Here is a 13,825-nt window from a genome sequence, read left to right as displayed (position 1 = left end):
TCACCCGCGCTCGCGTGAGGCTGGAGTCTCTGCTGTACTCTGCTCCGCTGCCTGCCTGCTTGCCTTCACTCAGCTCGCTCCACCTCACGTGCATGCGCGCGCACTCCACACTGCAGAAGATTTCGTAGCTCTGAGAATATCTAGTGAATGTACAGTGGACGTTTGTGCAGAAATAACTGCTGCAGCTCCTCCAGACCAACAGAGGTTTCCCGTGTCTTGTGAAGTGACGGGGCTCCGCAGAGAGAAACGTTATCGTCTCCGACCAAAACTCCGGTGTCTCCCGTTCCCTCCGGCCGCGGTCGGGAGGCTGAGGCAGGAAAAGTCAACACTAGGATCAGCATTGATTCATGGAGAGACCTCCGTCTGGTCAGCTAACATTACTGCCAAGCAGCTGAAATATAGTGTGATATTGTGCTTTTAGCTGACGTGTGTCGCCTCACTGTGTTGAAGGATGCTCGTTCATGTCTATGTAGAGCGAGCACAAGCGCGACTCCGACGCTGACTTTCGTTGACTTAACGGCCACATGTGTTGCTGTTAACAAGCATTTCTGATTCTTACATACAGTCCCTTTAAAATCAAAAATAAACCCAAAAGCTTGCCTTTCTTTTATGAACTACTACACTGTGGCCTCGCAGTTGAGTTCTGTCTTACAAATATCAATTTATGGTATTTGTGAATCAATTCAGGATCACAATTCTTATGTGAATTCATTCAATATACATATGGGCATAAGAGTATTGTATTAGGATAGACTTGAACCTATCCTTTAAATAGCCCCACAAAATCTTTGTTTTTCAGTTGTTTATCTTTGTTATGTTATCATGGTCAGCATAAAAATCAACCCAACATTTAGTGAGTCAGTATGACAGCAAATTCAGAAACTAATGAAAATATGATTAGATCTGTGGATGTTCATGTCACTGGTTCCAAACCTGGAGGTTGAGATCTTTGGTTCATAAGATAAATCTAAGAGGTTGCAAAATGATTACAGGGGTAGCAAATAAGAAAATAAAGCTCAAATAATTATAAAATTAATTTGCTAAACAAGGTTATATTAATTTCTGTGTCATGCCAAACATCTGGCCCATCCCATATGGGATTACAAGACAATGTTATTTTATAAATCGTTTTTTTCTAATTTTGCTCTTTTTTGTGAAATACAGTATAGTTTTACATTCTCAGACCTCCAAATGATTCAAATTAGAATGTGCATGTAGGAAAGGAAATTAATTGAACTGCTCACAACACGTGGACATGCACCCTGCGACGAGGTGTTGCAAGTAGACATTGTTAACTATTAAGGGGATGATCACCGACTGGGGATTTTTCACATAATATTCCATTGTATTCAAGGAACCGTATTGACTGTGTTGTTAGGGGGTTGGTGATATGGCTAAATATATGTTTTATATATATATTTCTGTGAACAATCATATGACAATAACAATGGATATAATGATTTAGTGGACATTTGATTGTATTTTTTTTGATTGAATAACCAGATGGGAATCAGCTCTGGGAGAGAGAAATACCTCAATATCAATATATAACTATAAATGAGGGGATCACTATTGGTGCTTTAAAGGGTGTTTTAAAGTGAGTTACTTATCCATAGTCAGTGTATTACCTACAGTAGATGGCAGTCAGCATCATACCTGCCAACCCTCCAGGGGGAGACTTTCCAGGATACCCCCGTTTTCATTGCCCTCTCCCGTTTTGCTACCGGGGTCAAAATTCTCCCGTATTTCTACCGATTTATGACAAATGTTCACACCTTTTTTCCTTTTCGTTATCTCAACCTTTTTCCGGCAATGTACAGCGTGAACCTGTATAATCCCTACTGCTTCCACCTGGACGACAATACAGCTCGCTGCACATCACGGCGTGCGGCACCCAAAGTTGGGCTTTGCTCGACGCAGCGAAAAGCCGCTGCGGCGCGGCGCGGTAGGGGTTTCAGAGCGCAGTGGTGCTGTTGTGTTGTGTCTGAAAGGACCTTCAGTGAGTGAGAGACAGAGAGAGAAATTTAGAGTACTGAGAAAAAAAAATACTCAAGCATGGGCAAAAAATGAATGAATGAATAAAAACTGATGAATATTATTTTATGCCAGAGATTCACACAAATTCATGCCAGAGGGGAGAATTATTTAGTTTCCTTTCTTAACAATTAAAAGTAGACCATTTTAACATAAAAGTGCTGTTGCAGTGCACTAAAAGTCACCGGTATGTAGGAAACAAAGTCTCTGAATATCAATGTTTTTTGGGAGGCGGACTCGTAGACACCTAAAAGAAAGGCTCACCTAAAAAACTCAACATCAGTTTAAATGTATATAATAATATATATTTAATAATGATGCTATATTTAGAATATTTTCTGACAGGGAACTGAACTGAAAGTGAAAAGTTATTTATACTGTTTCAGTACATTTTAGACATTGGAATAAGAGGTTTGACAAAATAAATCTATTAACCTTTTGTTACCCTTGAGCTTTCAACACAAGTTCTGCAAATGAAGACCATGAGATGCAGTTGAAAGTTCCAGAAAAAGCCAGTAAGTGGACCTTGAGTTAACATCATTTTTGTCAAACTTTCCAAATAATTTGTAATGTGAATATGATGACCAAACAAGTACAATCGTTCATTTTATTCATTCATCAAAAAGGCCTTTTAGAACGTCTCAGGCTTCTGTGTGACTTTATTTGGACCCCATGAGTAATTAATAGGGCTGGGACGATACATCTATCTCCCAATTCGATACGATCACGATACTTGGGTGCCGATTCGATATGTGTTATGATTTTTAAGTATTGTGATTCTACAAGTACTGTGATTCGATATTGTGATTTATTTTGATTTTTTGTTAACTTTTTTAACACCAGACCATGGGAAAAGGTTTAATCTTACATTTCTAGGGACTTTCACTTAGGAAAATATCTAAATTAATACAGTAAAAATATTTGATTTTCAGCATGTCTGTAGTCAAAGTCAATATATCAGTCATTGTCAGGAATTATTTATTGAATTTTTTCCAGCAACCCAAAAATCAAAGAATAAAGACATTTCCCTCACAGATTAGTGGTATTTTCTTTTTAATTTATAAGGGATATGTAATGTTTTATACTTCTAGTGAATATAATCCAATCAATCTTATTTCCCTAGATGTATTTTGTATATACAGTTCCCTTTGTTAACACCTTATTTTGAAAACCAGACATAGCCCCACGTGTCTACTTCCTCTAACTTCTCCAAGGTGGTCTCTAGCTCTCCCGTCAGCTCCGTTCTCTTTATCCATCCATGGTCAGCTCCATCGGGGCCGTCTCAATGCAGAGAACACAAATATCAGTATCTGGGTGCTCTACAGTTGTAGTGTTGGCCCATTTGACCACGGAGATGAGAGCGACGGCCGGCTTGACCGCACGTTACCGCGATACACTAACGCTTCCTGTCTGTGACAGAGTTAGCATGCAGCTTTAGCCGTGATGTCTAGCTCTGCTTTTCCTGCAATGTGTGAAACCCGAAGTGTTTCCAGGCTTTACTGGATGTGTAGTGTTTACCACGCTGGATTTATAATCTGAGGGTGCAGGTCGTATCCATGACGACCCTCCAACGTTTTATATTTTTGTTTCGGCTCTTGGCCGCAGGCTGGTTTGTTTAGGTTGAAGCATACAGAACGGATATGACGTCACGTTACTCAGACTACAACAATAAAAGCGGTAACTTCCTTTAACCTCTGCATAGACTCAAATTAAGCAAATATATCGATTCTGGCAAATCAATTTCAAAATCGTAAAAAAGTCGCGATACATAGGTGAATCGATTTTTTTCTCATCCCTAGTTATTAGACGTCCTGTAGTCCACAAATATATTAACCATGTCCCATTCTACAAATACGCACAGGAGACAATTGTGGATAAGAAGAATAATTGCACTTGCATCACTTGTACTGTGAGTGCGGCTGTTCCCCAGCAACACCTACCAGGCAGCGTTGCTGTGGGCGCTGTCGTCAAGGTGACAGAGCAGCTCCAGGGTTTGGGGGTTGTGGGCGGAGTCGTCCGGTGACTCATGGCTTCCTGTCTCCCAATCAGAGGGCATCCGCCATACTGCCGCACAGGACACCACCCTGCTGTCACTGGCTGGAGGGGGACAACACACACACGCATACACAGTCATTCACAGATTGTTAGTGTACAGCGTGTGTGTGTGTGTATATGTGTGGTGGACAGGCGCTAATGCGGTGACGTGGATGCACTTTCCCCCAAATCCACATCACAAATGAGTTATTTTGGCACCATCCACACCAGAGTCAGCGCTGCTAATTGGAACCAGTGGAGTAAATGTAGAATTGATACAGTAATTGGACTAAAAGTTGGAGGCTTGAGGGCATAACCAATCACAGAGAGAGAGAGAGAGAGAGAGAGAGAGCAGAAAGAAAGGGAGAGGGGGAAAAAAAGAGAGAGAGAGCAAAGAGCCTAATTTCTTTTTGGTGTAGATATTGACAGTGTGTGGGCAGGCGCTGGGCGATGAAACACTGGCGTTAGGCCTATTTGTCAAATTAAAAAGCAACGTGGTGCGAGTCCACAGGCTCTTGAGTGGTTTTAGACAACCTTGCACTTGGAGTAAGTGGGCAAGCAATCATCTTGAACAAAAGCCTTTTCTTGCTCACATATTGGAGTGCCGGTGGGAGGCGGTATGGAATATGAACGCACTTGTGTATGTGTGTTTATACGTATATATTGTTTTGAGTGTGGTGTGCGCAGCAGTGCATAGTGGGCCGTCTGAGCTTCAGTCCGGTCCAGAGTGGCTGTCATCCTGTGAACTCAAGCATGTAGAACTCAGCTGACAGAGAGCGAGAGACAGAGGGGATGAAGAGAGGGAGCGAGGGAAGAGGGTGGTGGAGGGTTGTGGGGGGGGGGAGGCGGCACAGAGACAGTGACTACATCCTGCCCCAGAAGGATTTACCCCTAAAGGCCTACAGTGCACTCTGCTCCTGAGTGATGCAATCTGACACTGGCAAAAATGTCGTCACTGTCAAGATCTAAAACTCTAATTGGAATTGGTCCAACAAGATCTCTTAAGGCTGGCTCACAACAAAAGATTTAGAAAATCAGAAAAGATTTTGAAAAAGTGAGAGAGCCCACACATAACGACATGTTGTGTTAAATCTAACAGTTTAGTTCCTATAGTGTGTGGAGAGCAACGATTTGACCAAAACAGCACACCACACACTAACAGATTCATTCATGTAAACAAACATGGCGGACGACGGGCTGGAACAATTAACGATGTTAGTTTTTACTTTGTACGGAAAATTCAAGAAGGATGAATGGATGAAGTCATGGAGACATGTTGAATAAACACTTGTGTTGTTGCCACAAATCAACAAGTTGCTCCTCTATTTCTGAGCTCCATCTTTCTGCTACTTTATGCTTCACGTTTAGCATTAGCTCATGCAGTAGCCGCAGCTACCATGATGGCGGTGGTTGTCTTTTCGTTTCAGTCAGCTTGGTTCTGTCGTTCTTTCCCATGTGACTGTGTCATCCGCTGTCCTCGGGGTTCCCCACACACAACAGGATATCTGATCGTAAACACTGAACATGTTTCATATTTATGATTTGAGATCGGTGCGGCCAGGATGGACTTCCGAGCCGACTGGGGAATGTATAAAACACTCTTAACATACCTCACACCACAGGAACATCTGGAAAGATCATCTTTAGAACCATCAAAAAAATCAGGGCTTTGCTGACCGTTGTTGGGAGGGGGGGGGGATCACTGACATGGCTGATACACTGACATGGCATAATAAGAATCTATGGTGCAGAAATGCTAAAGATATTTAAGGCTGCGTCGTCATCGCATTGTTTGTTCACCAAAAAGTGTTTCGCTAAATACATATCTCTGTTACAATTTTTTCAATATTCAAATTGAATGAATCCTTAAAGGAACAGTGTGTAGCACTTAGGCAGATCTATTGGCCAAAATGGAAAATAATATTAATAAGTATGTTTTCTTTAAGAATCGTGTTTTCGTTACCTTAGATACATACGGAGCGGGTCCTCTTCACAGAGCCGGCCGCCATGCTTCTACAGTAGCCCAGAATGGACAAACCAAACACTGGGTCTAGAGAGAGTCATTCGCATTTTCCCGTTTTCGTGTCGGCCACCGTAGTTCTCCTACACGCTTGGCACACGGGAGAAGTTTCAGTTTCAACCTCACTGCTAGATGGCACCAGATCCTACAGGCTGCAACTTTAAAGGTCCTGAAAACTAAAAATGAGTGCTGGGGCCTTACCGCCAGCGCTTTTCTCACTGCTTTGAAGTAGGCAGGGCTCATCCAAGAATTGCAATTGCATCTTGTCATGTGTTCAAAAATTAGGACAATCTGTTACTATACGTCAACTGAGAGAGTTATGGGGTTTATAAAATATGATTGTTAATCTATTTATTGGTGCGTTTGAAGCTGGTTCTCTGCTGCTCAAATCCATATCTTGTTGGTTGTCTCTACTTACGACTCTTTGTGAATGTAGCAGAGAAAACCTTTGTGAAGGTATATAATTAGAAGAAAACCGTACATAAAAGCACAGATGATGGGCATGTGACCGTCAAAGAGTTTCTCCGGCCTGACAGTGACTTTGCAGCCGCTGCTCTTATCCCTTATGTGGGTCATCATGTCAACACATTAGTATTGATTCTCTATGGAGTCTGAACATGACTTCTAACACAGTCGCTGCTGTCGGACCTGTGAAGACAGGCCGGCTGTTATTGATCACCTGTTAAAGACCGATCGCATGTTATGATTCTCAACTAAAGTGCACGGAGGTCATTAGATGGAGGAGACCAACAGAATAGGAGGATAAAGTATACGCAAAAAAAGAGACAAAGACTGAAAAACAGAAAAAAGAAAAGAGAGAGACATGATGCATAAAGAGGCAGTGAACGGAGCCAGAGACAGAAGGAAACAGTAGTACTCACTTTTGTTATAGCAGGTGGTAAGCACAGCCTTATCTGCAGGACTGGCGCCAATGTGCCATATCTCCCCAGCTTGGTGCAGAAGGACATTCTTATTAATGATGTTATTCTCATCATCAAAGTCAATGATGTGGATCTGGAAGAAAAGCAGAGACAGAGAGGAGAGATGTGTTAGAGGATGAAGCTGGAGTTAAAACACTGCATGCACCTCCCTCCGCACACATACCAGCCACAGTTCAAAGCTCCACTCGCTCCTCTGATTCCCCCCAAAAAGAAGAAGGTTCCTCTTTTTAATATGACAGTAAACGTAATTTCAAGGCAGGCATCTCTTTGGTTCTTTTTTCCTCCCCGTCAACTTCATACGGCTGAGGACTTTTCATCTTGATTTGGCCTTTAAAGCGATGATTAAGACACTTTTAGAAGGATTCATGGGAGTTCTGCATATGACATGTTGGAGGAGTCAGAGGAAAAGGTACAACAAAAAGGATATCGATAAAACTCATTCCATTTTTATTTTTTTTTTAGACATATTGGTCCTGCTAAAAGGAGATGAGGTGCATTATCCAACAGAGCTTTTCTGTGAAATGGCTTTAATTGTGTACTTTTTAAGAAAATACATTATTTGTAAGCAAACCTTTGGCAGCAGATGATAATTTAGATACCTAGCAACTATAAGTAAAAATAGAATAGACATCTTTATTGGCAGTGAAGGCCAGGGACCTCGACGGACTGGACCCGGGCGGCAGAGGCTGGCTCTGGGGACGTGGAACGTCACCTCTCTGTGGGGGAAGGAGCCGGAGCTTGTGCGGGAGGTGGAGCGCTACCAGTTGGATCTGGTAGGGCTTACCTCTACGCACAGCCTCGGTTCTGGAACCGTACTCTTGGATAGGGGTTGGACTCTATTCTTCTCTGGAGTTGCCCATGGTGTGAGGCGCCGGGCGGGTGTGGGGATACTCACAAATCCCCGGCTGAGTGCCGCTACGTTGGAGTTTACCCCGGTGGACGAGAGGGTCGCCTCCCTACGCCTTCGGGTTATGGGGGGGAAAACTCTGACTGTTGTTTGTGCGTATGCACCAAACAGCAGTTCGGAGTATTCGGCCTTCTTGGAGACCCTGAATGGAGTCCTGTATGGGGCTCCAGTAGGGGACTCCATAGTTCTCCTGGGAGACTTCAACGCGCACGTGGGCAACGATGGAGACACCTGGAGTGGCGTGATTGGGAGGAACGGCCTCCCTGATCTAAACCCGAGTGGTCGTTTGTTGTTGGACTTCTGTGCTAGTCATGGATTGTCCATAACGAACACCATGTTCGAACATAAGGATGCTCATAAGTGTACGTGGTACCAGAGCACCCTAGGCCGAAGGTCGATGATCGATTTTGTAATCGTATCATCTGATCTGAGGCCGCATGTTTTGGACACTCGGGTGAAGAGAGGGGCGGAGCTGTCAACTGATCACCATCTGGTGGTGAGTTGGGTCAGAGGGTGGGGGAAGACTCTGGACAGACCTGGTAAGCCCAAACGCGTAGTGAGGGTGAACTGGGAACGTCTGGAGGAGGCCCCTGTCCGAGAGATCTTCAACTCACACCTCCGGCGGAGCTTTTCTGGCATCCCTGTGGAGGTTGGGGGCATTGAACCCGAGTGGACGATGTTCAAAGCTTCCATTGCTGAAGCTGCGGCGGTGAGCTGTGGTTTTAAGGTCTTAGGTGCCTCAAGGGGCGGCAACCCTCGAACACCGTGGTGGACACCGGTGGTCAGGGAAGCCGTCCGACTGAAGAAGGAGGCCTTCCGGGATATGTTATCTCGGAGGTCTCCGGAGGCAGTTGCAGGGTACCGACGGGCCCGAAGAGCAGCAGCCACTGCCGTGACGGAGGCAAAGCAGCGGGTGTGGGAGGAGTTCGGAGCAGCCATGGAGAAGGACTTTCGGTCGGCACCAAAGTGCTTCTGGAAAACCATCCGGCACCTTAGGAGGGGGAAACGGGGAACCATCCAAGCTGTGTACAGTAAGGATGGGACACTGTTGACCTCAACTGAGGAGGTAATCGGGCGGTGGAAGGAGCACTTTGAGGAACTTCTGAATCCGACCAATACGCCCTCTATGGTAGAGGCAGAGCTGGAAGCTGATGGGGGACCATCATCAATTACCCTGGTGGAAGTCACTGAGGTAGTCAAACAACTCCACAGTGGCAAAGCCCCGGGGGTTGATGAGATCCGCCCAGAAATGCTGAAGGCTCTGGGTGGGGAGGGGCTGTCTTGGATGACACGTCTCTTCAACACCGCGTGGAAGTCGGTGACAGTGCCTAAGGAGTGGCAGACCGGGGTGGTGGTTCCCCTTTTCAAAAAGGGGGACCAGAGAGTGTGTGCCAATTACAGGGGTATCACACTGCTCAGCCTCCCTGGTAAAGTCTACTCCAAGGTGCTGGAAAGGAGGGTTCGGCCGATAGTCGAACCTCAGATCGAAGAGGAACAATGCGGATTCCGTCCTGGCCGTGGAACAACGGACCAGCTTTTCACTCTCGCAAGGATCCTGGAGGGGGCCTGGGAGTATGCCCATCCAGTCTACATGTGTTTTGTGGACTTGGAGAAGGCATATGACCGGGTCCCCCGGGAGATACTGTGGGGGGTGCTGCGGGAGTATGGGGTGAGGGGGGCACTTCTCAGGGCCATCCAATCCCTGTACGCCCAAAGCGAGAGCTGTGTTCGGATCCTCGGCAATAAGTCGGACTCGTTTCCGGTGGGGGTTGGCCTCCGCCAGGGCTGCGCTTTGTCACCAATCCTGTTCGTGATATTCATGGACAGGATATCGAGGCGTAGTCGGGTGGAGGAGGGTTTGCAGATCGGTGTGCTGAGGATCTCATCGCTGCTTTTTGCAGATGATGTGGTCCTGTTGGCATCATCGGTCTGCGACCTCCAGCACTCACTGGATCGGTTCGCAGCCGAGTGTGACGCAGTCGGGATGAGAATCAGCACCTCTAAATCTGAGGCCATGGTTCTCAGCAGGAAACCGGTGGTTTGCCTACTCCGGGTAGGGAATGAGTCCTTACCCCAAGTGAAGGAGTTTAAGTATCTCGGGGTCTTGTTCGCGAGTGAGGGGACGATGGAACGTGAGATTGGTCGGAGAATCGGAGCAGCAGGGGCGGTATTGCATTCGCTTTACCGCACCGTTGTGACGAAAAGAGAGCTGAGCCGGAAGGCAAAGCTCTCGATCTACCGTTCAATCTTCGTTCCTACTCTCACCTATGGTCATGAGGGTTGGGTCATGACCGAAAGAACGAGGTCGCGGGTGCAAGCGGCCGAAATGGGTTTCCTCAGGAGGGTGGCTGGCGTCTCCCTTAGAGATAGGGTAAGAAGCTCAGTCATCCGTGAGGGACTCGGAGTAGAGTCCTTGCTCCTTTGCGTCGAAAGGAGCCAGTTGAGGTGGTTCGGGCATCTAGCACGGATGCCTCCTGGGCGCCTCCCTTGGGAGGTGTTCCAGGCACGACCAGCTGGGAGGAGACCACGGGGAAGACCCAGGACTAGATGGAGAGATTATATCTCTACTCTGGCCTGGGAACGCCTCGGGATCCCCCAGTCAGAGCTGGTTAATGTGGCCCGGGAAAGGGAAGTTTGGGGTCCCCTGCTGGAGCTGTTGCCCCCGCGACCCGATCCCGGATAAGCGGTTGAAGATGGATGGATGGATCTTTATTGTCCACTTGCGTGGAAATTTGTCTTTGGCTTCACAAACATGCACGCTTAGAAAAACTTCACAGACTACATACACTCAAAAGCTTTCTTTGCCATGGTTTACATTACATGACATAAAAAAAAAAAGTAAGTAATAGTCAAATGAAAAGTGGGCCAAACGGTTGGGATGAAAGTGCTAAAATATTAACAATTAATACATACTGTACACTATCTTAAACAGACATCATAAGAAACAGTTGCAGTCACTAATATCTAATAAAATCTAATATAATCTAATATCTAAGATTTGTTAAAGGGACTGTATGTAGGTTTTTACATGTATAACGTGTTTTAATCCTTTTTATTGCCAATGTGTGAACAGGTTGTAAAAATGAGACCTTCCGTGACTTCCTGGGTTTCCTCTATCAGCCTTTAGACTGCTTTTAACGTGAAGCATGGGGGACGTTTTTTTCTTGAAAATTCAGCAGATGTGACGTCCTGCACGCTCGTGAGTGCCTTTAATTTCAGCTCCGCTTACGGGGCTAACAGTGTGCAACTATAGCTAACGTTCGGTTAGAAATGGAGTCCGCTAACGCCAACAAACGACCAGCCCCCACCACAACTCAGACTCCAACACAACCTCCACGGATATACGTGTAAAAACATAAATACAGTCCCTTTAAGTGAAATGACAGAGGGTAAAATAAAAGATCTCTTAAAGATGTTTCAACCAGACTGGGCTTTTTCAGAAGGAGGTCTTAAAGAAACAGGCTCTAAAACAGAGCGTTTCAGACAGAGTGTGAATACAGGTATATTCAGGCAGAAAAATACTGTGTTTTTTTTAACATTACAGCATGTAAACATGTCCTCTTAGAAACCAGAAATAGAAGTATGAACCTGAAAATGAGCATGATATGTCCCCTTTAATGTTTAAAAATGCATAACAAGAACTTGTTAACAGTTACATCTACATAAACTACTGTATATGCCATAAGACAGGGGATCTCTAACTTTTTGTGGCCAGGTACCCCTTACAGGGGAGAACATTTTCCAAGGACCCCCTCTTAATCGTAACACTCATTATGCTTACTACCAAATTCTACTCTAAGATGCCATTGGAACTATTTATATTCTTAACTTTTCAACATAAATACTTGAGATCTGTTTCATAGCAATAACAAAGAGAAACATTTCAATTTGAATCATGTTAAAATAAGGTAAGATAAGATTAGATGATCCTTTATTAGTCCAACAGGGGGACATTTACAATGTTATTGAATAATAATACCACTTATATACCTTTTTAAACAGAGGGATACACAATAACAATTGTTATTCAAATTGTATTTGGACTCAACAGCATTTAGCCTAGATGTCAAGTCACTGATCTTAAAAGCTTTCACAGTAGCAAGACTGACATAGTTTGAATATATCCAGACGTTTAAACTAACCAGTCTGAAGCTGACTTTCAGTTAGTGCTTCAACTTAAAAAATAATGCACTTATTGCTGTGTGTCACAATCATATCAGAGTCTCTATTAGCCAAAAGCTAACGTGGGTGGGAGAAATGGACACTATATGCTTGTTTTATTGGTGCAAATGGTCCCCATCCTGCAGATATGTACTTATAATGATAAAGCACAATTTTATCATTTCTAACAAATAATTTGGGGACCCCCTGACAGAGTGCCACGGACCACTGGGGTCCCCAGACCCCACTTTGAGAATCACTGCCATAAGGCACCAGACATCCTTTAGGTTTCCTTGACCTGGTGTAATGCTGAAGCCTGGACTGCATTGAAAACACATCAACAGCTGTCTAGACTTTACCGCACACAAGTTCAACAAACAAGCCAAACTTTTATCATAAGAAGTTAATAGAAACTCCTCCTCACTGACTTCTTTTTATTAGATGGAAATCTATTCTATGAGGGCCCTCAATTGAATGCAGTTCAGGGCCTACAATGCAGTAAAACAGTGAGGGTCTCAAGGTTTGATCAGACAATTAATGGCGGTTTCTCCCATAAGAGAGACACTTACAGCACCTTGGGGGACCGTTAATGGGGTTGCACTGGACAATAACTCCTGCTAGGTACTTCCACTCCCCTTCCCTGTACTACTTTTACAGGCTGAAAAAGAGGATGAAAGGAGGGGGCGTGAGCAGGAGGAGGAGAAGAGCATCGTAGCGGCAGCATCCTTCAGCCTCCTCAAAGTCAGCTAGGCGGCTATTAACCTTGGGTTGGACTGCATCGAGCAAAAAATTATTACGCAAAGTTATAATTTTATGGTGGTGGGGGAGCGGTACAAATAAATTCAGGCTGGCGGGACAGGGTAATTGGAGGGCCTGGTAATAGGGTCCCCCCGAATGAACCCAGGTGTGAGGGGAGAGAGAAGTTCCAGCCCTCCTCCCCCAGGTGATTTATCCCTCATTCTCACAGGCTTGGGGAGTGACTCATAGCCTTCAGCCACTTGGGCACCCAGCCCAGCGCTTTTAATTATGTGCCGATAGTGGGAGGAATCGAGGCAGGGACGGAGAGAGGAGGGAGATTGGGAAGAGGGGGTAAGGGAGGGATAAATCCAAGCTGGCTCGTGGCCCCCACTTCAGGGGCCTCTCCGCTAAAGCTCTTTAGCCGCACAGATGACAGTAAGCGGGGCGGAGGAGTAGCAAGCGGGTGAGAGGTGCCAAGCTCGGGCGCCTTATCTCGTTAGCAGCCTTAAATGCCATGCCGACGTGCCCTCCTATTTGTCATTCCAGCTATTGGTCTCTGAGGGATTTGAGAGGTGCTCTGCGAGTTAAGAGAGACATTTCCACCCTGCATTATGCTTAATGGGAGGTGGAGAGGCCAGCAGGCTTATATATACAGCGGAAGCTATCAGGGCTGAAATGCCCCTCGAAAAAACATTTTTCACATTGCAAGTTCAAACTTAGACGAACTGAGCTAACCAATGTTGGCCAGCAGACTCATACAGAGTGGAAAAGACAATGAGCTTCATGAATAAAACGGACTGCACTGACTGAACCTGCGGTTCAAATGTAGGGTCATCTCCAAGAGCATAACCTAAAAGATGAATAATGATCCCTTTTACATTTTACAGCTTTCAATGCTCTTTGACATAATAACATCAGAAAACAAAGCATAAGTCAGTAAAGTAGATTTTGGACCGTTTACCAACATGGGTTTGATTTCTGTTTGTTTTC

General features: G+C 45.1%; 1 protein-coding gene across 2 annotated transcripts in view; it reads right to left on the bottom strand.

The window, feature by feature from the left end:
* The window catches only part of eipr1 (EARP complex and GARP complex interacting protein 1), an 86,862-nt gene that overhangs the window by 65,729 nt on the left and 7,308 nt on the right, over positions 1-13,825 (bottom strand). For both annotated transcript variants that reach the window (XM_074659975.1, XM_074659977.1), the window contains exons 3-4: positions 6,970-7,102; positions 3,975-4,131 (exon numbers count right to left, since the gene is read on the bottom strand). In XM_074659975.1, the coding sequence (XP_074516076.1) occupies positions 3,975-4,131; positions 6,970-7,102 (290 nt within the window). The remainder of the gene's footprint in view (positions 1-3,974; positions 4,132-6,969; positions 7,103-13,825) is intronic.

Source organism: Sebastes fasciatus, chromosome 15 (genome assembly GCF_043250625.1).
Source record: "Sebastes fasciatus isolate fSebFas1 chromosome 15, fSebFas1.pri, whole genome shotgun sequence".
Classification (NCBI taxonomy): Eukaryota; Metazoa; Chordata; class Actinopteri; order Perciformes; family Sebastidae; genus Sebastes; species Sebastes fasciatus.
This window is presented reverse-complemented; position numbering and strand designations above follow the sequence as displayed.